General features: G+C 48.3%; 2 protein-coding genes across 2 annotated transcripts; one reads left to right on the forward strand and one right to left on the reverse strand.

The window, feature by feature from the left end:
* Nucleotides 1-939: 939 nt before the first annotated feature.
* On the reverse strand, nt 940-3797 carry LOC135827810 (alpha-ketoglutarate-dependent dioxygenase alkB homolog 4-like). The gene is made up of 2 exons (XM_065340239.1): nt 3408-3797; nt 940-2494 (listed from the first exon to the last, which is right to left on the reverse strand). Exons 1-2 carry the CDS (start codon nt 3771-3773, stop codon nt 1487-1489), a joined length of 1374 nt encoding a protein of 457 aa, XP_065196311.1. The 5' UTR covers nt 3774-3797; the 3' UTR covers nt 940-1486.
* A 240-nt stretch (nt 3798-4037) lies between these two features.
* Nucleotides 4038-21776, forward strand: LOC135827811 (developmentally-regulated GTP-binding protein 1-like). Its single transcript, XM_065340240.1, has 12 exons — nt 4038-4216; nt 4295-4415; nt 5719-5862; nt 6234-6265; nt 6882-6951; nt 8450-8549; nt 9947-10016; nt 10944-11129; nt 11699-11811; nt 12436-12558; nt 19011-19106; nt 20544-21776. The coding sequence occupies exons 1-12, from the start codon at nt 4178-4180 to the stop codon at nt 20548-20550; spliced, it is 1101 nt and encodes a 366-aa protein (XP_065196312.1). The 5' UTR covers nt 4038-4177; the 3' UTR covers nt 20551-21776.
* The last annotated feature ends 224 nt before the right edge of the window (nt 21777-22000 follow it).

A 22000-nucleotide genomic window follows, 5' to 3' on the forward strand; every position in this document is an offset into this window, starting at 1 on the left:
CATCGCGCCGTGAGACCCGCATGCTGTATATCAATCGCCAGTGTGTCTTCTAGCTATCCAGCACTGTACTTTCACGCTGGCCCAGTCTAGGCCTTCGGTCCGTGCTTCCGACATAGGCACCACACGACTATCGTGTAACTTCATTTCTCGTAATGCTGCTGTGATCAATCGTGCCGCTTTCATTTCTCTTTTTTCTTTTCTCGGAAACTGGTCTTTCTTTCTATCTCTTTTTATAATGTGCATTCAAGTAGGTTTGTTTTTATCGTTAGTCTTGTAGCTGGAAGTTTCTCACCCAGCACAGTTGTCAGCTAGCTGGTGCGCCTGTTTTGTTGGAACGCTTTTTTTCGTTGATCGCGGCTCTCCTTCCTCTGGCCATGTGCATGCTTGGGGTAGCACTCAACTACCGTACCTGTTGTTTTGCCGTGCAATGCGGGGCGTATCAGTGCGTTTACGAATATGCAGATGTGTGTGTGTGTGTGTGCGTGTGTGTGTTCCCTGTGGTGTATTACTCAACTATTGTTACCCGTCGTTTTGATGTACACACCTAGACATCCGTACTCGAGCGATTAGAGCCCTCTCTCGAATAATGCCCCTGGCTTTGAGAGCGAATGAAAAATAAAGCCCTCTTTTGAGTAGTGCCCCCTCCAGCTCTCCGGGTTTGTACTCAGGCGGATGTGCACGTTTCGGTGTTGTTCTGCTGATCTTGTCCATGCAACCACCCTGGTGTGTTCGGGATCAAGATCGCAACTACTAGTATTCTTCCGTGTTTCTGTTGAATCATGATAGTTTATCCGGGGCACTACGACTCGTACCGATACTCACGCCAGTACGATTCTGCTGTTTCTCAGGTTCATTATTATCGGCAGGGAGCCATACGACTCCCTGGTGTCCGGTGTGGATGGCTCATACCAGGGAGTACAGTGTAGCAACATACCGGTATTTTACATTTTTACTGCTCTCTGGCTCATACCCATACAAACAGGGAGCTTATACTCTTGCTGAAGCAGCACTAGAAAGCCAAACGTTTTTTTTTAATACTCCCTACTCTTTCCCATGCCCTGAATACCTGCAACAGATGGGCTGGTGAAAGTGCGATGCCAGTCTGGACTGAAGTGCAAAGGGATGTTCCATGTCAAAAATCCTCACAGAAAATGCTATACACTACAGTCGAATCTATTGAAAATCATGATAAAACTTTGTATTCGGCTAGAATATGTCATTCTTCATTTCGAGATGTCACAAGCAAGGCTTCTATAGATAGTATAGTACTTGTAGTGGTACTTGTACTTCATGTATGGCACATTATTCCCACTCCTTGGCTCAGGCCAGCTGAGCAAGGACAAAAGATAAAAAGAAATTCCAGAAAGTAAAAAAAATCAGGGAATGTCGGTGACAAGACAACAACGGAGTGTTCACCGGTACGCGGTGCCACCGTGCTAATCAGGCAGTAATAAAATACCGGTATTTCACTACTCCCTGGTGCTAATCAAGTACTTGGCACTCCGGAGAAGTTCTTGGCAATGAGCCGCAGCTGATCGCCGACACCAGCATGCGGTCCGGAGTCGCAGAACTCGGCGCCCAGATTGCGATAGGTGATTGCGACACGTCGTGACAGGACATGTTGGCGACGGACAGCGTGCAGCCAGCGGTGACGAGCGTCGCCCTCGACGACGAGGAGCGAATGGCGCGGCATGGGCACCTCCACGGTGCACACAGAGCGCGTACTCGCCGAGTGGTTGTGCGAAGTGTCACGGTCACGGCTTCTACCGCCTGCTGCTGCTTGAGCTGTCGATCCACCAGTTACAGATTTCGGTGCAGGCTTTGTCAGCAGTGCGTCGCTTTCAGCAGACTCAGCATCCGATCTGTATGACGAAGCTGCCAGTTGCAATAGTGGCCCAGGTTTCTCTTGGAGCGGCCCACGGGAATCACTATCGGTTGTTTGATGATAGCACAATTCCGCACTAGTCTCTTGTCCGTTGCTCCCACCAGCAGGAATGCCCGTACTGCTGCTGCTGCTGGGACTGGAAGCATTGCAGCAGCGCGGCACAGGATCACGGCAACAGGGATCCGCAGCATCGCGCGTGCTAGCCGGCCGTCCACAGCAGGATCTCGCCGCGTCCCGTGTCTCGAGAGCATCGCGGCAGGACGCGTACGCGACGGGAAAGTCTCGCAGCACGTCCAGGTCCTTCTCCTCCAGGGTGAACGTCAGAACGGAGTCGGAGAGCAGATTCACGGTGACCAGTTGTTCTCCCCACAGCCACTGGTCGTCGCGATGCGGATCAATGGCTGAACCGCGCTGTGGGTCGTAGTCCAAGTGACACTGTTCAACAGGTTCAAAACTGCTCAGCCCATAGCCACCATCAAGAGCAGCAGCGTTGGCCGGGCTGTCCGTACCGTGCATGCGCCGAAGAAGTGCGTCGCTGAACGCCGGCAGTCCGCAGAAGCTGCCCACCTTGACGCGGCGCTTCTTGAAGTTCGGCCGAGGCCCGTAGTCCTGCCGGCGTGCAGTAAAGTATGTAAACACGTGCACACACACACACACGCGCGTGCACACACACACACACAGTCATAAGAAGTGGCCTGCCTCTTCTGTCCCCGGGGAAAATTGCGGAAAAAAATCGCAAAAAACGCGGGGGAAAACGCGGCATAATATGGCATAATTTGCGGTGAATTTGCGGTAAATATGCGGTAAATATGCGGTGAATACTATTGATGTGCGGCAATTTTCAGTGAGTGTGTAGTGAAATCAATCAGTTACAAGTCTCTGGTGTAAGCACTCGTCATATTTGAGTAAAAAGCCGCCACGATGAGACGTTGCTGACCGGACAGTGCACTGTGTGTACGTGTAGTGCAACAAAAAAGTTCAAAAAACGCGGGGAATATCGCGGAAAACGCGGTCTTTTAAACAATCGCAAAAAAACGCGGAAAAAAACGCGGCCGCGGAATTGCAATTTTCCCCGGGGACAGCCTCTTGCACATGTTTGCTTACTTTCCCCCAAACTGACTTGAGTCCACTGGTCACTAGCTGCCTTGACCTGGGATTGGCAAGGGTTGGCAGGTATGGGCAAGCCGACTGCAAAACTTTCTTGCCATGCACAATTCTCTCCTCATAATTCTCACCACACCATGCGCAACATCGACTCATGCTCCTGTCCAGTGCTCATGAAACTAGTCGTGCTGGAAATGCAGCGTCATTGAAAGTTGATATCCCTAGTGACGTTTGGGCTGGGAGAGTTGTTTTCTTATAAATATAAATATTTCCCACCTGTGACCCGGTGTTCTTTTTCCAAACGGGTCCAAGTACCCCCCCCCCAACTGGGTCGCTGACCCGGCTCTGAAGCAGACACTGTCACTGATGCTGTATGGCATGCTATCTACTATACTACTAGTACTATTTTGTGATGTACCTGTTTGTTACGACCAGATTGTGATGGCTTCCACGGGCTATTGTCTATACATTCCATAATGGATTGTTCTTCTTCTTCGCTGACAAACTGCGGATACACACGAACGCCGCGCAAGATCGCTTCAAACTCCGCATGCCTCCGACACGATTGGGTTTCTACATTCTCTCTGATTTCTGAGGCTGGAAACGTTCGCCAGCAATCAGCACAAAGCTGCAGCACCGGGCCTATGCTGTGCTCGCCAACGTGATCTCGGACATGAAGCTCCTTCTGAGCGCCAGAAGCCTCGCACAAGCCACACGAACGAACTCCTTTGCAGCCGCATGGCCGATCAACAGAGGGCCCAACTGATTCTTCTCCTAATTCCATTTCTGGAGAACAGTTATAATAATTCAAAAATCTGTTTGATAATTATTCTGATGATTTTCAATTTTTCATTCAAACATTTTTATGTCAAACGTCTTTGCGTGTTGAACTGGAATTGAAACGTGTTCGGGTGATTCTAGTCTAGAAACCGGGCAGAGTTTGAACAACGTCTCGATTTCAACCCAGGTTTCCTCGAAAATCCAGGTTGGTCCTGGCGCTCGTCATGTTTTCACGGTTTGATGAATGTAAAACATCACTGCGCTGCATCAGGCATCACAGTTTCTTTTGAGAGAGCAATCATTGAAGATTGCTTTTATTTTGCCTATTGGCATTGCTGTGTTGGCTGAAGCTTCCAGTTTGGTGAAGATACTTTTATTTGTAGTGAAGCAGAGAATTAGCATCCAACCATGGGTGTCCTGGAAAAGATAGCGGAAATCGAGTCCGAAGTAAGTGCAGTTCGTCCCCTGAGTTGGTTATCGAGTACGCACGCAGGCCAACCATGATTGCAATTTCCCTGTTCATAGATGGCCCGGACCCAGCGAAACAAAGCAACTGCTCATCATTTGGGTCTGCTGAAAGCCCGTTTGGCTAAGCTGCGTCGTGAGCTTCTCACTCCGAAAAGTGGAGGAGGTGGACCGGGAGAAGGTGAGTGTTTTCGAAATAATTATTTCACAAAAAGTTGGTACAAATTATTCTCAGTGATGACAATTTTAATTCCTAGCAATTCAAGCCTGTTGTTACAGTGTTGTGTTGCTCCGAGAGGTATACAACTATACATGTACCGGTGCTAGTTCTTCCATGCTCAATCATGTAAATGTCTTCGTGCAGTGTGAACTCGGTGCATTTCGTCGTGCTGAGTATTATGGCTTGCATCTTGAGGACTATTTACTAGAATTTAGTTTAACTGCTCATTACTATAGCTTGTTACTGGCTTATGTCCTCTTGGTACAATCATGATCTTGCACTTGCTCCTAGTAACGTTCAAGTGTACTGTACCGTCGTACTGTCTTGTATGAAAGCCCACGTATCTCCAAGAAGCCTGTTTTGATTTCAAGATGGGCGCGTGCCACCTTCACGTATGCCTGGTTTTAGTGTTGGCTTGCGTTGAACCCTGGCACTGACATCGGCTTCTAGAAATCTGCAGAAAATAAGCCAGCGGCCCTTGTACACAACATCACGATAGCATTAGATAAACCTTGTATTGTTTAAACACGCTTTTAGTTTGACAGCATATTTATACAAGGTGGTGGCACTCTACCAACTGTGGATGGTTGTAGTGAGGGACACTGTTTCCAAGCACAGTGTTCCACCACCTGGTATTAATATGCTGTCAAACTAAAAGCGTGTACATTACGATATGTGAAGTGGTATGGTTTACATCATTGTACGAGCAGAACTTCTAGTCTAGTGTACTCATTGAGCAGAAATACTTGCATGCATATTTAGTTCATCTGAAGGGTTTTCTGGTGCATTTCAATTCTGAGCTAGCAGCAATTTGCCTAGCCTGCCGATGGGTTTCATCCCAAAGGTTTTGATGGAGCGAACTACCCTTCAGATTTGGACAATATCATTCACTGGATAATTAATAGTGTGGACTACATCTTCTGCTTGTTCAGTATATTGCAAGGGAAATGCATGTAGTATTTAGCTTATCTACACTCCTCTCTTGGTCTGTCTCTCTCTTAAAACCTTCCAAGTTGGAAGGCTGTTGGAGTGCGCATCTTAGATGTGCTAGAGCCGATTGCCAGGTAGGTGTAGAACGTCAGTACCGTTGGTCAGTCTCATGCAATGTTATCGCATGAGCTGATTGTAAAGTAACTGGTGGTGCTAGTGGATATTATAGCATAACTGGTAGGTCTTTGGTCCTCTTTTCTTCTTTTAAACTTTAATAATATAGAAGTATTCTAATACTGTCAACCATGGTGTGTGTGGTATGCTATTCTTGCAGGATTCGACGTAGCAAAGACCGGTGACGCCCGTATCGGCTTCGTTGGTTTCCCGTCGGTGGGAAAGTCCACGCTACTGACGAACTTGGCGGGAGTTTATTCAGAGGTTGCTGCATACGAGTTCACAACTCTGACGACTGTGCCAGGTCTGTGTGCTGTTTTCATATAGGCAAGCAGTATTGTTTCAGTGAACACGATACACCTTATATGCAGGTAGTTTATGTAAGCATTCTTTGCACTAAACAGTTTCCTCTGAGACAAAAATGCGATAATACTCATAAAAAGGACACACTTCAGGCTCATTATGAACATCTTGAAAGTTTTCTTTACCGTACTACTGATTTACTTTCCCAATGTGGGTTGCGGTAAAAGTCATGTGATAGTTTCCGTAATAATTATAATTTTTCATGATCATATGACCAAGATGGTAAACCATCTGAGTTCTTCATATGACCAAGGAATGCCTTTTATGGAGCTCACACATCTGCTTTTTCTTCTCTGCCTTTGCCATATCTAGGTGTTATTCGATACAAAGGCGCCAAAGTCCAGGTAAAGCATAGCACTTTGTTTCTCTCCCTCTCTCTCTTTCTCTCTCTTTCCCTCTCTCTCCTCTCTCTCTCCTCTCTCTCTCCTCTCTCTCTCTCTCTCTCTCTCTCTCTCTCTCTCTCTCTCTCTCTCTCTCTCTCTCTCTCTCTCTCTCTTTCTCTCTCTCTCTCACTCTCTCTCACACACACACACACTCACTCACGCACGCGCACACACCATGTCTACACTCGTCGCAAGAGAAGCATGCAGATGTGCAAATGCACTGGATGTGCACCCACCGATTTTCTCTTTATAGCAATGATAGCGGATCTGATTCTGATTGAAACAGATCAAGACAAGCGCCAGATAACTGTCTAATCCACACAACTGGCGAAGCGAGCTGGCGAAGCCGTGTGAATCAACCCCCCAATGCACACCTGGTCTACGCCACACAGAGTACATCGGAATAGGACCCAATAACTCCATTTCACACACACACACACGTGCATACACATTTTTTGGCCATCTATACACCCAGCCATTTATCGTAAATTTATCTTCGTCTCCAGTACCTATTCTCGCTCTTGTGGCTCTAAATCATGCCCTTTCGTCTTCTCTATCTGTCCCTTTTTTCCCTTAGCTTTTGGATTTGCCTGGTATCATTGAAGGAGCTAAGGACGGCAAGGGACGTGGTCGTCAAGTCATTGCAGGTGAGGCAAGATGTGTTGCCTGTTTGGACACTGGCTGCTGTCGGCATTGCTGCTAAGATGTGTTGCCTGTTTGGACACTGGCTGCTCTCAGCATTGCTGCTAAGATATGTTGCCTGTTTGGACACTGGCTGCTGTCGGCATTGCTGCTAAGATGTGTTGCCTGTTTGGACACTGGCTGCTGTCGGCATTGCTGCTAAGATGTTTTGCCTGTTTGGACACTGGCTGCTGTCGGCATTGCTGCTAAGATGTGTTGCCTGTTTGGACACTGGCTGCTGTCGGCATTGCTGCTAAGATGTGTTGCCTGTTTGGACACTGGCTGCTGTCGGCATTGCTGCTAATTACAGTTTCTTACATGACACGTGATCGTTGGCGGGGCCATGGCCAATAGGCGATCTTCCCGCCGCGGGCATAATCAGGCCATCAGGACCGTTTGACGTCATTTCGGGAATGTTCGGACCGTTTGACGTCATTTCGAGAATAATTTTTTCGACCTTCGACCTTTGACCTTCCCTAATATGTTGCTTCGCGCTGTAAGAAATCAAATCAAGCACGCTCTGTCTGTCATGATGGCTGAATCTTGCCCTTGCCTGCAGCCCTCGGGCCTACGGCCCTTGGGCTGCAGGCTCAGGCAAGATTCAGCCATCATGACCTCCTGAGCGTGCTTGATTACATACATACAGTGTAAACCGGTCCATACTCGCGTCACTAAAATTCCCCAATCTCTCAGAACCAGCGAGTTTGCGATGGCAGCTGTTCGCGGAGCACTGTGGCCACACGTACGCACACCCTGTTGAAGTTTGATTTCACGATGGTTAATATTCGCGTTGCGTTCTTCTCGCAAAATTAGCAAACACCAATACGCCGCCAACATTAGACAGTGTACAGTAGTGCTTTTCGTAGTATCGTCTCTCCGTATTGTCTTTCTCTCTCTTTCTCTCATCTGTATCATATATGCGCATGCTCGTAAATAAATCAGTCCTTGTCTTGTCCCGCAATGGACTCCTGCGTGGCTTGGAGATCCAACATAGCATGGTGGGAGTGGTTGGAGGCATTGCTGCTGTTGGCGTTGTTCTTGTCCTTCCCCGCTCTGGTTGCGCAGGCTGGTTTTGTTCATCGGGACATCCATGTACTAGTAGTACTACTCTGCCATGTACTGGCCTCATCGCGTTTGAAAGCTCTGTGTGTGTGTGTGTGTGTGTGTGTGCGCGCGCGCGTGTGTGTTTTTGGGTGTGACTGTGTGTGTGCGTGTATGTGTGGGTGTGTGCGTGTATGTGGGTGTGTGTGTGGGGGGGGGGGGGGGCATGATAGTAGTTCTCCCTATATCCTGTGACGTTGTCCATAATGTCTATGGTCATGATTACCTAGATGGCCGAAACAGCTAGCTGTCTACCGTATTGGGTATGTCTATGGTCATGCTAAACTCTGTGTGTGTGTGTGTGTGTGTCTTTTCCTTTGTGTGTCTTCTTTGTCTCTTTTGTTGTTTTACCTCTTCCTATAGTGGCACGGACATGCAGTTTAATTTTCATTGTGCTGGATGTCTTGAAACCTCTGCACCACAAGCGCCTCATTGAGCATGAACTGGAAGGATTCGGCATTCGGTGAGTGTGAATGTTAGATTAAAAGTGCGATAGCTCGCTCACGATTTTGTTTGCCAGCCCATTCTGTTTCAGGAAAACTACATCTGAAGTCCGTTAGATCTACAGATGGGCATTGTGTGTGTGTGTGTGTGTGTGTGTGTGTGTGTGTGTGTGTGTGTGTGTGTGTGTGTGTGTGTGTGTGTGTGTGTGTGTGTCAGCTAGTTCGGTTGGTGGGTACACTTATGCCTGATTGTGTTGAGTCTGTTGCCAACTGTCTCGGCTACTTGAAGGTGTAATGTTGTACCTGCCACCTTTGTTGGTTCCAGGGTTCATATACTTTCTATTTGAAGTATACATACCTGTTAACCATGGACTGCTTCTGGCTAGATTAACTCTTGTGTAATCAATGGTGCTAGTGAAGCTAATATCAGATCCACTCTGATTTAGCCACCCACACTAGTAGCACGTATTACCTTCACTAGGGGCAGGGGTAACTGCAGTTGGATCCCAGGACGGATACCCTGATGCCGTCAATCCTTTTTCTGCACCTTGTCCTCACCCACTTACTGAGGTGTGGTGAGCCCATAAGTGGGATCATTTTCAAGTCCACCCAGAGTTTTGGGGATTTCAGGAGGTGTCGGCCGTTGGGCGGTTCAATAGCCAATTGAGTCATCTTTCCAAGATTCCTTTTGAGTCTCTCTCCCCTCTCCCGGGGAGACCCACGTGACCAGTTTTGGCAGTGTGCAACAAGTACAAGTGTGTGTGTGTGTGTGTGTGTGTGTGTGTGTGTGTGTGTGTGTGTGTGTGTGTGTGTGTGTGTGTGTGTGTGTGTGTGTGTGTGTGTGTGTCCCATATGGTGCAGCGGTATGTGCAGCGATTTCCAATCGATAGGTTGCGGGTTCGATTCCCGACGATTATGGTCTCACACGTCTTTCTTCTCTTTCTCAGACTGTTCCTGACTTTTCTTTCATTCTCCTGGGTGGTTACCAACAGCCAGTGTATGCCGGAGCGGAGTATGTGGTGTGATGTGTGTGCGGGAAAATAAATTTAAAAAAAAAAAAGACCAAAAAGTAGGGATTCACTGGCCAGAAAAAGCCACTTCATAGCTGTGTGGTGTAGACCAGGCTGAATAGTGGCGGCCAATTCTTCAGCCTTGCAAGCTGTTGAATGGTGCAATCCCAGCACAAGTTGCTATGGCTTCTGCTGTAGCATCGCTATCATCGCCTCTGGCGATGGGCGTCCAATGGTCCAATGGTGTGTGTGTGTGTGTGTGTGTGTAGAGGGGGGGGGCTTTGTCTTCTGTCTGTTTCTCTTTCCCCATCTCTCTTTCTCTCTCTCTCTCTCTCTCCCATGTCTCTCTGGTTGTATTGGAGTTTGTTTCATTTACCAGGCTTTTCTTGTATATCTGTGTCCTCCAGGCTAAACAAGAATCCACCAAACATTGGTTTCCGCAAGAAGGAAAAAGGAGGCATCAACTTGACCAGCACTGTACGTATCAAGATGTTGTGCTGCTGCATCTAGGCATACCATGCCATCTCCTCCACCCCCCCCCCCCCCCCCCCCCTTCTCAGCTTGTGTTCATATTGTATGTGCAGGACTGCCCCTTCTCAGCTTGTGTTCATATAGCATGTGCAGGACTGCCCCTTCTCAGCTTGTGTTCATATAGCATGTGCAGGACTGCCCCTTCTCAGCTTGTGTTCATCTAGCATGTGCAGGACTGCCCCTTCTCAGCTTGTGTTCATCTAGCATGTGCAGGACTGCCCCTTCTCAGCTTGTGTTCATATAGCATGTGCAGGACTGCCCCTTCTCAGCTTGTGTTCATATAGCATATGCAGGACTGCCCCTTCTCAGCTTGTGTTCATATAGCATGTGCAGGACTGCCCCTTCTCAGCTTGTGTTCATATAGCATGTGCAGGACTGCCCCTTCTCAGCTTGTGTTCATCTAGCATGTGCAGGACTGCCCCTTCTCAGCTTGTGTTCATATAGCATGTGCAGGACTGCCCCTTCTCAGCTTGTGTTCATATTGCATGTGCAGGACTGCCCCTTCTCAGCTTGTGTTCATGTAGCATGTGCAGGACTGCCCCTTCTCAGCTTGTGTTCATAATTATAGCATGTGCAGGACTGCCCCTTCTCAGCTTGTGTTCATATTGCATGTGCAGGACTGCCCCTTCTCAGCTTGTGTTCATATAGCATGTGCAGGACTGCTTTTTCTCAGCTTGTGTTCATATAGCATGTGCTGGAGGTTGTCAAGAGTATTTCTCGTGATCAATGGTCTGTCGTAGCCTGGGTACTAGTACTGTGAATGTCATGTTCGGAATACATTGTGATGCCGAAGTTTTGGTGGACTGTATCAGGGCCCTTGTGTTCCCAGCTCAAACTATACACATGCTGGCTTTCATGTTTCCTTGAGCACAGGTGACTCAAACCCACTTGGATACGGACATGGTCAAAGCCATCCTGTCCGAGTACAAGATTCACAATGCCGACGTCACGCTGCGAATGGACGCCACTGACGAAGACCTGATCGACACGATCGAGGGGAACCGCGTCTACATGCCCTGTATCTACGTCCTGAACAAAATCGATCAGATCTCTATCGAGGTACTTGATTAGGAACACCGAGTCTTGCTCTGCAGTACTTTTGTTTCTTTCCTTTTTACAATATACACTTAGATTGTTGAAAGCATGGCAGTCACGGAGGTACCGCTTGTCTGTGCATTTCCAAGGCAAAACCTGGCTGAATCGGGGAATTTCCCGTATACGATGAAAGTGGATGCACGTGTAATGACACTGCTTCAGGAGACTCGAAACGGTCAATATTCTGAGTGGCTAAACCCGATCATCCGGAAAGACTTGCAAGGAGAGGTTGACCACAGTCATGGGTTATGCAACTCAATATGTCATCATATGCCTAGTTGTTATTTCCAAAATAGTTGTGTCCTTTGTCATGCGATGCAGGAATAGACTTCTCCTGGTGTTGCTATGGATACAGGGAAGAGGTTGCCTGTACAGCGTAGTCACAAATGCGTACGACAATAGCCACCGTTACTGTACCACACTGGCAATGACGCTCTTCGCTCCCACTTGTGCCCACCTATAAAACATTACCCATCCTCCTCCTGTCTCTCCACACGCACATTAAGTTCCATTTTCTTCTGTTTTCTTTCCAGGAACTTGACATCATCTACAAAGTGCCCCATTGCGTACCCATCTCAGCTCATCACAAATGGAACTTTGATGATTTGCTAGAAAAGATGTGGAATTATTTGAGTCTTGTCAGAATGTAAGTGTGATGTCGTGGAAAGGGTGGTCTGTTGGTGGTCGTTCTTGTGCAGTCAGTTCTCTCCCTTTCTATTTCCCTCCCCCTGTCTCTTCCATTTCCCTGCGTGCTCTCTCTCTCTCTATCTACAGTCAGACCTCGCTTATCCGGTCCTCTTTTATTCGGATCCCTCGCCATCCGGAAGAAAATCGTTGGTTACCGATTTACGGCATATGCCATGCATACATACAGTATGCGTGTTCGATAATCTGGTTCCCTCGCCTATCCGGATATTTTTGTGGGAAACGGTTGTGTGCGGTTTAGCGAGGTCTGACTGTATCTCCTCAATCTGCGGACAGAATTGTTTCGTCCTTTGTGGACTCATCAGCGCTAGCTATCTCTATATCTCTCTGCCTCTCTTTCTCTCCTCCTTCTCTCCGTTCATTTCCTCCCCAGTGATGCTTTTGATGTGTGTGTGTGTGTGTGTGTGCACGTGTGTGTGTGTGTGCACGTGTGTGTGTGTGTGCACGTGTGTGTGCATGTGTGTGTGTGTGCACGTGTGTGTGTGTGTGTGTGTGTATGTGTGTGCACGTGTGTGTGTGTGTGTGTGTACATGTGTGTGTGTGTTTGTGTGTTCCTGCTGCACAGCTACACTAAGCCTAAAGGACAGCTGCCTGATTACGAATCTCCCGTTGTCTTGCACGGAGGTCATCAAACAGTTGAGGACCTGTGCAACCAACTGCATAAGTCCATCATGAAGGATTTCAAGCAGTGAGTTCTCTTGACCGTTTCGAGTCAACTCTAGAGGTGCTGCTTTGCTTCTTCTGTTTGCTTTGTGTGGGTTTACTGGGTGTTGGCTGCCGTCGTGAGTTCCATTCGGGGAACGGACGCGATAATTTAATTTTTAATTTTTTCTACTAGAGGTGCTGCTGCCAATTTCTTGTTGCTAGTGCTGCAGTGGTTACTGTTACTGTTGCTGCTGTGTCGGCTGATGGGCGAGATTGTGTATGCACAGTAAAGTACTGCAAGAGAACACGCGCCAAATCGTCCTTTCGTGATCGTCCTGCGGAGTTTGTGTCCTGTCTGTAGGTCATGCGACGTGTACCTTGCCAGGGAAGAATTTAATTTCAATTCTTCACCACGCAAAGTCACACTTGAGTAGCAACTTGAAAATGTTCTTAGACTCGGATGGAGAGTCCTTTTTTTCTTCCTGGAAATGTTGTGTAGCAATTTTTCTTGAACTTCATGAATTTCAAAATAGTGAAGAATATATTTTTTTTAGAAGAAAAAAGTGTTAAAGGGGAAGTTAAGGCAAAAATTAAAATTTCACCAGTTGTAGTCTTCGGGGTGCTGAGTCGAATGGTCTTGGTCCGAGAAAGCTGAGACGCTCCGTTCCTACTTGAATCCCAATCGAACTCGCGCACTTCCACCGAAACTGGGTGACTGCGCCCTACTAGATGGGGATTTGTATGCAAAATGTCACTAAAAGCGCCATTTCGTTCTTAGAAAAGCACGGATGACCGCGATTGGCCCATATGTTGTACTCTTTTGGACGCTGAGTCGACTGGTTTTGGTCCGAAAAGGCTGCGATGCAGCGTTCCTCCTTTATTCCCAATCGAACATGGTTGAAGAAGCAGTCACGTGCTCCTGGGTGCCCAAATCACCTGGTCACCACGCCAGCAGGCGACAACTTTCACACCAAGGTTCAACTCGAGTGACAGGACTGCACCCAAAAAAGGTCAAACAGGCTAGTAAGTTGTACCCTGCAGGCACGGTGACCAGGTGACTGGCGTACGCAGGAGCACGTGACCGCTTCTTCAACCATGTTCAATTGGGAATAAAGGAGGACCGCTGCATCGCAGCCTTTTCGGACCAAAACCAGTCGACTCAGCGTCCAAAAGACCACAACATATGGGCCAATCGCGGTCATCCGTGCTTTTATAAGAACGAAATGGCGCTTTTAGTGACATTTTGCATACAAATCCCCATCTAGTAGGGCGCAGTCACCCAGTTTCGGTGGAAGTGCGCGAGTTCGATTGGGATTCAAGTAGGAAGGGAGCGTCTCAGCTTCCTCGGACCACGACCATTCGACTCAGCACCCCGAAGACTACAACTGGTGAAATTTTAATTTTTGCCTTAACTTCCCCTTTAACGATGTCACCTTGCATGAGACTCCGTGTGTGACATTTCAACATACGGAATGATCATTGAGACATCAATTGCTATCAAATGTCAGGTTCATCATGCTTCCTCTTGCATGGACCGTAGGGGGCAACTTCAGTTCGTCGAGGCCGCTGTGCGAACGGAACGTGTCACTGATGCATCTGGTTTAGGCTGCGTTCGTTTTTAGCTACCTGGTAGAGTAGAGTCACTCTACCGATAGAGGTAGATGGTAGAGGCAAGTGCACAAACGCTGTTCTACCGGATTCTGTAGTTTACACGATGCGTACGTGAAATGTTTCTTTTTTGTATGGAGTTCTGTACAAATCCTTGATCTTGCTGGAAATCCCGTAGCTCTACCAACTTCTACCGGATTCTACCAACTTTTTCCTGGTAGAGCCGGTAGAATCTACCTTTTTGAGTAGAATTTTTTTCAAAAAAACAAACACCTCTACCGAAAGAAACAGTTTCTACCCAAACCTGTAGATCAAAAACAAACGCCCCCTTAAACTCCGAGAGAGAGATGGACCATAACGCTGATTCTCATTAGGTTATCAAGTGTTAGCAAGCATACGTGCAAACACTCTGAAGGCATCGCCCGCCAAATACAAAGGCAGATGCTTCATGTGGACATCCTCGTCTGCCCCTCCTTTGGCAGTGGCCAAATTTAACAACTTTGCTCAGAACTCTTGTAGGTCATTTCCATCTTTGCCGGGAAACGGCTGGAAAAGGTTACTCAACGATGTCCCTTGGACATCAGGTGATCGGCGAACGGCTGAAGGCCGGTCGCGGTTTTGGCGCAGACGGAACAGCTAAACAACATCGTTGTTGGTTGGTTGAATGGGACTGATCAAGGTGGATCCAATCACTTTTATCCCCGCCCAGTTGTTTGATGTTCGTTGGTGGAAACTTAGACTTGATTCATTCGAATCAGTACTCCACGAACGCACAGTAAGAATGTGCATTACGAACTCACGACTCACACAGATAAATAAAATACTACGCTACTCCGAAAAGCCCTACTCTGTCCCGACTCTTTCCCTGCTCGCCCAACCTTGATCAGGTGGAACGGGCTTTCAGCTCAATGTGTCGGATCACGACCGACTGGCGGCAAAGTGGCAGCTCGGGGAAAGGGCATCGTGCGTCCAGTCACTGAGGTGCTCCTGCATTAAAGCCTGGCAAAAGTGTCTCGCGAAATGCTCTTTTGGATTGCGTAAATCTCTCTCTCTCCCTTGGCCTCCATGGATGCAAGTTCAGCGGCATACGCCAAAACAAACAGCCCGCAATCGGCGCCACCAATCTGCTTTTGCAGCACCATGTACAAGAAGTGTATAGAGTATTCACCTCCCCCGTACAGAGTGAACAGTGCCTTGCTCAAGTCTCTTTCTGCAGTGCGACACCTGTCGAGGCTGTCGAAGACAACAACTTTACCAAAAGGACCATCACGGCCACCCCGGAAGGTGCACACCCAGTGGTCACCCTTGTTCCCTTGGCCTCCATGGATGCAAGTTCAGCGGTATATATATATATATAGCATACGCCAAAACAAACAGCCCGCAATCGGCGCTACCAATCTGCTTTTGCAGCACCATGTACAAGAAGTGTATAGAGTATTCACCTCCCCCGTACAGAGTGAACAGTGCCTTGCTCAAGTCTCTTTCTGCAGTGCGACACCTGTCGAGGCTGTCGAAGACAACAACTTTACCAAAAGGACCATCACGGCCACCCCGGAAGGTGCACACCCAGTGGTCACCCTTGTTCCCTTGGCCTCCATGGATGCAAGTTCAGCGGTATATATATATATAGCATACGCCAAAACAAACAGCCCGCAATCGGCGCCACCAATCTGCTTTTGCAGCACCATGTACAAGAAGTGTATAGAGTATTCACCTCCCCCGTACAGAGTGAACAGTGCCTTGCTCAAGTCTCTTTCTGCAGTGCGACACCTGTCGAGGCTGTCGAAGACAACAACTTTACCAAAAGGACCATCACGGCCACCCCGGAAGGTGCACACCCAGTGGTCACCCTTGTTGTGGAACCCTCAGCAGTGCGTCCTTGTCATCGTCAGCAGCATGACCCGCCAAAGTGTACAGCCTCTGTAAGTCAGCTACGTAGGCGTCGAATAAACCACGTTCAGAGACTCCAAACTCCCGGGTTTCGGCACCAGGTTGTTACGGAATCTCAGCCATTCCGTTCCCCGGGACGCAGGACACAAAGGACAAAACTAGTTTGGTTTACATTATATATTTGACATGACGGAAATTCAAGATTTCACTGAAAGGGACGAACAAGAAGACTGACGAAAGGACTGTCGACTACAAAATCGCGCATGCTCATATCACACATGCACGCGACTAGACGAGACAGTTTGGGGAATGCCATCACACAGGAAAACAACACATCATTTCATAACACCCTCAACATGCACGACCTGTATGGTGTAATCAGAGATGGCCTGTACAGCCCCGGGTACCTTAAGTAGTGCGGGAGGTAAAAGCCCACCTATGTCTGGGTATTCTGCTATGAGCAGAGTGCAAGAAGAGTTGATCACTCCATCGCTCACCATGCTACTGCCACACAAATGTGACCGATCTTCCATGGAAAGGCCATCCATGGGAGATTCGTGTGAATCTGCCTCTTCCTCTTGAGAAAGATCCGCTTCATCGGAAGCTTGTGTCTCTCCACAATCCATGGAGGCTTCATGGGGCTCATTGTTCTCCTGGTTGCCACAAGTGGTGCCTTTGTGGCAAGCAGTACACAAAGTTCACCAGCAAGGAAGCAACGACATTTCTTGCTTGTGCACCAACCCTTTGACTTGCACTGGCATGATATTGCTGGCCGTGATGTGGACGATGTTCCGCGATTAAAATGCCTGCAGGCCTCTCTCAAGGAAACCTTGGGACATGCAGACCAACCTAGGGTGGTGACGCCTACCTCTCCCTGGAAAAGCTCATGGTCATCCACCCGGTCACTGCTGCTGCTGGCCCCGGTGATCAGATGTTTCAAAAGCAGTGGCTTGAAATGCTCTATGACACCTGGTACCTCATCAGCACCAAAGGAGTCTCGGGAGCCGTTGCTGGGCCATGCTGTTACATCCAGGATCTTGACACCCTATATCACGGCTGAGGACTGGAGGTCATCAAACCGATTTCTCAAGCAGGTGGAAGCTGAGTTGACGTACGTGGAACGATTGGTGTGAAAGGCATCGATTACATTCTGTCGAACGGCAGTGAGCTTTACACAGCAGAATTCTGCACTATCTTCATCACAATTTACGGACTCGACAAACTTAGCCAGTTCCACTGCTAGGTCCAGAGCTTCATTCTGGCGGCTCACCAATGATGCCCATAAACGACTTCAGCTTGGCAATACAGAATGCCAGGTCCACTGAATTAGCCTGGAGTGAACAGGAAAAGCTGGCCAGCGGGTTAAAAAGACACTCGTAAAACAGTATATGCAGCACGAACTCGTATGATGTTCGCTTCTTGCAGTAGCCATTGAATCGGGTCTTGTCAACAGGCTTCGGGTTGGACTCATCCGACGACCTGGACTTGAGGTGTGCTTCGATGACTGAATAGCCCCATGAAGAAGGGTGCTCAGGGCACCCGACTTTTGTTGCAGCCATCTTGCTCCACTGGCCTTGTCGGCTTTGAGAATGCTCTCAACCATCGACTCGGCTAAGTGCTGGAGCTCACGCAATCTCTTTGGGCTCTCACCGTACAAACTTATTTCCACTCTGCCTTTTCCTTTCCCTGGCTGTACAATCAAGGTGGGGCGTTCTCGCGCTACTTTGCACTCTACTGTAAAGCTGTGTTCACAACTGGCGCATGTACGCGTGAAACCACGCGTTTGTGCATATTTTTGCTGGCTTTTGGGGCGCCATGCGTACGGAAACGCGCCGAAATGGAAATTCCAACATGTTGGAATTTTCAGCGCGTATCAGCGTACATGCCAGTCACTTTGACTGGCAGGGTCAAAAAATTAGTACTCGAAGGTACTAGGTGTCGCACGCGCTAAATATGACTCGGATTGCTGTTTTTTTGTGAAAGCCTGAGCGCGCGTTCGGGCACGCATGAACCGCAAGCGTGCCGCGTACACTCGCCAGTTGTGAACACAGCTTTAGTCAACAAATATTCGGCGCATGTTTATTTTCGGCCTGGCCATGTTTTGCCGAAAATTTGTTTTGCAAGGTTCAGTGTGACAGTGTATACAGGCGGCAGCAGTACAGGCCGAAAATTTGATGCGGCCGAAATGGGTATTACTATTAGCCCTGGGAGGCCGAGATTTGGATGGGCCGAAAATTTGTACACTTACAGTATTGTACCGTATTTTCTCTAATAAAAGCCCAGGTCTCCAATAATAGCCCAGTCTCCAATAATGACCCGGGGTGAGGGTGGTTTGAAATAATAAGAGCACCGTCTCCAATAGTAGCGCCGGTCGCAATTGGAGTATGCAACAAGTATATTGACTGCATATAAAACAGCAGTACAACATACCAAGAACATATTTGTAAGGAGGTTTTCGGTCTACTGCTTCCTTCCCGGCGCCAATGCTATTGTGAAACATCTGTTTTGACAATATTCCTGAGTTTAGGGGTGAAAATCAGTCTTGATATGGTCAGTTTATGCCTGTATAGACTGGAGTTGGCTTGATAGGTGACAATTGAAAAAATAAGAGCCCAGTCTCCAATAATAGCCCAGTCTCTAATAGTAGTGCGGATAGAGCTGTCACTGAAAAAATAAGAACCCCGGGCTCTTATTAGAGAAAATACGGTATGCCTAAACTGGAGGAGGGGGAGCATTATTTGCTTTATCCTTGCTGTTCTCTTCTAAAACGGGAGCGGTTAATAAGGAAAATCCATTCCTTGGTCGCATGGATATGGTTCTAGATCTTTTCAGCTGCCTTTGATGCGGTGCCATTCGACCTTGAGGTTGAGCAACCTGACATGAATGTGTTTGGTTATGATTAGTTTACTGAGGTCCCAAACTCTCTGTTTGCGTGTGTGTGCGCGCGCGCGCGTGTGTGTGTACGTGTGTGCGTGTGTTTTGCTAACTCTTTACTAGTGCGCTGGTATGGGGGTCCTCTGTCAAGCACAACCCACAGAAGGTTGGACGGGAACATTACCTGAACGATGAAGATGTTGTTCAAATTGTCAAAAAGTAAGAAACTCTCTCTCTCTCTCTCTCTCTCTCTCTCTCTCTCTCTCTCTCTCTCTCTCTCTCTCTCTCTCTCTCTCTCTCTCAATATATGTATGCCTTGGTTGCACGGTCAACATCCAGATGTGAGTCGACTCGATTTTGAAACATTCTGGAATATACCAGTGCTACAGTAATCATGGCGATGCCAAAGTAGCCGACTCGGCAGCTTTCTTTTGTGTGGCCAGTTGGAAGTCCTATTCGCCACATGCTTGCCTCTATACTCTCTTTTTTGAATGCTGTTCACAGTCAGTGCCACTCCTCCACTCATGATTTTTTTACCAAGAGTACATGAAATCCAGAATGTGCTGCTCGAAATGGGTTGCTGTCAGGACGGATTTCCTGGATTACACCATTTTAGTGATGAAGTGTGTTGAAGCAGGATAAGGCCATTGCACGTTCCCGAGTATGGAATGTATGAGTAATGCATGTGAGTACGCTGATATCAGCAATGCACTGTCCACCACCCCACATAACCATTCCCAGGTGCCTGTGTGGGGTGTTATGTGAGTACGCTGACATCAGCAATGCACTGTCCACCACACCACATAACCATTCCCAAGTGCCTGTGTGGGGTGTTATGTGAGTACGCTGACATCAGCAATGCACTGTCCACCACCCCACATAACCATTCCCAGGTGCCCGTGTGGGTGTTATGTGAGTACGCTGATATCAGCAATGCACTGTCCACCACCCCACATAACCATTCCCAGGTGCCTGTGTGGGGTGTTATGTGAGTACGCTGATATCAGCAATGCACTGTCCACCACCCCACATAACCATTCCCAGGTGCCTGTGTGGGGTGTTATGTGAGTACGCTGGGATCAGCAATGCACTGTTCAACGCCCCACACAATCATTCCCAGGTGCCTGTGTGGGGTGTTATGTGAGTACGCTGGGATCAGCAGTGCACTGTTCAACGCCCCACACAATCATTCCCAGGTGCCTGTGTGGGGTATTATTTGAGTACGCTGGGATCAGCAATGCACTGTTCAACGCCCCACACAATCATTCCCAGGTGCCTGTGTGGGGTGTTGGTGGTGCTAACTACGTCATTGCGCAATGGGCTTATTCAAGCAGGTATCCTGCTGCACAACTGCAGCTGAGTCGTATGCACTACACCGCTTCCCGCCGCTTGTCTGCATCGACTTTGATGTAATCTAAGAATTTCGGCGTGACGGACACGCTGTGTTGGAAAAGTCACAAGCTGCAAGCTCTGGATTTCATGTACTCTTGCTTGACTCACACCACAGGCCACCACCTCCTCCTCTCTCATGGTTTTGACTGACAACATAGCGTGTGTGTGTTTGTGTGTGTGTGCGTGTGTGTGTGCGTGTGCGTGCGTGTGTGTGTGTGTGTTTGTCTGTGTATGTGTACATGAATTTGTATCTTGTCTTTACAGGATTTGAGCTGACCTGATCATAGTTTCCAGTTTCTTGCCGGAGTGTTGTGCGGACCTCACGCTCTCCCCCATGCAACCTGGCTGGCCAGGTTGTGACTTACAAGGCAGCTTTACTGCCGGATATATGTGTCCTCTTGCCTATTGCTACTTTGCACATCTTGAGAGCGCACCATGTGCTTGTTCGGTTCTAGTTGGTGCAATGACAGCTGATGACCTGTGCTGTTTGGTTAGCTTCGCCGTCACGCGTCGTCGTTGTTGCTTCTCCAGTCGCGCTCGCCTCCTGGACAACGTCGACCTTTGAATATGCGCGCGTGTCCGGCGTACAGCTGAGTGGAACGCTTATTGTTTTTTTTTATGCTGTGTATGTGCTCCTGCTGCTGCTGCCGCTGCCGCTTACATCCCTGTGGGCTGCGCTGCTATCGCTACTGCTGTGTACATTGCTGGTTAGAATGTGTTTGATGCGTGTACTGTCTGTTCTCTGACAGGGAGGAGGAGGGAGCTTTACGGCTCAGCGCTGCGCTGGCAAGTCCTCGACTTAGTCATCTTTTGTTGAGAATATTTTTTGGACTGTGTACAGTTTTTTTCCTTGCAGTTAATTTGAGACAACCGTACACCTAGGAGTTTATTTAGTATCCGCCGCTGGCGCGCTGTAGCAGCTGCTGGGAAGTAAAGTTTGCTGTCGTCTGTGCCGTCCTCTCTCTCTCTCTCTCTCTCTCTCTCTCTCTCTCTCTCTCTCTCTCTCTCTCTCTCTCTCTCTCTCTCTCTCTCTCTCTCTCTCTCTCTCCCTCCCCGGTCGCAGGCCTGACCCTGCTTATCGGGGGGGGGGGGGGGGGTTGCTGTGAGCGGCAGAATACGGCTGTGTGGGTTGGCAGCATGCCGTGCAGCACTAAAGCTCAAACGTGCATTGCCGCGCCACCGAGCAGCTCCTTTCAACTGGCTTAAATTTGTGTTCCTCTGCGCTGCAAAGCATCCGCTCACCGCCCTCCTCACATCTCTGATTACCTTTATGCTCCTGTCTAATGTGTATCTGCAGCTATGCTGTGTGTATATTATTATAGTTATATTTTTATTCGTTTGCTTGCCTGTCACATCTGTGCCAAGTCTTTGTGCAATGTGTACTAACATTATTGATGCTCTTCAGAGTCAACCCGTGCTGGACTGGGACGTGTGGATCTCTTGAAAATTCTACTTTATTTAAAAGATAAGCTCCAGAGTCCATGTGGACGCGGCGGACTCTTTGCTGTCGACGTGATCTCTATTGTGCTTGGGAGTTGTGATAGAACTTGTGACCATCACCAAGAGTTATGAACTCTTGCCGTCACTTACCCTTGATTCCTGTGTGCGCTCAGAAAGCTCTGTCCTGAGATGGCCCAGACCGTTCTTTCTTGTGCATGAAGACAAGAGTACATAAACATCCGATAAAAATCAATCAATCAATAAAGTAAGTTGAATAAACA

Source organism: Sycon ciliatum, chromosome 12, assembly GCF_964019385.1.
Source record: "Sycon ciliatum chromosome 12, ocSycCili1.1, whole genome shotgun sequence".
NCBI lineage: Eukaryota > Metazoa > Porifera > Calcarea > Leucosolenida > Sycettidae > Sycon > Sycon ciliatum.

Bases quoted from the DNA above. Each gene is read 5' to 3' on its own strand.
- LOC135827810 (XM_065340239.1), bottom strand. From the start codon at position 3,773: ATGGAATTAGGAGAAGAATCAGTTGGGCCCTCTGTTGATCGGCCATGC. The intron at 2,495-3,407 runs GTACATCACAAA...GCACGCCGGCAG, and splicing joins AATCTGGTCGTAACAAACAG to GACTACGGGCCTCGGCCGAA.
- LOC135827811 (XM_065340240.1), top strand. From the start codon at position 4,178: ATGGGTGTCCTGGAAAAGATAGCGGAAATCGAGTCCGAA. The intron at 4,416-5,718 runs GTGAGTGTTTTC...CTATTCTTGCAG, and splicing joins AGGAGGTGGACCGGGAGAAG to GATTCGACGTAGCAAAGACC. The intron at 10,017-10,943 runs GTACGTATCAAG...CCTTGAGCACAG, and splicing joins GCATCAACTTGACCAGCACT to GTGACTCAAACCCACTTGGA.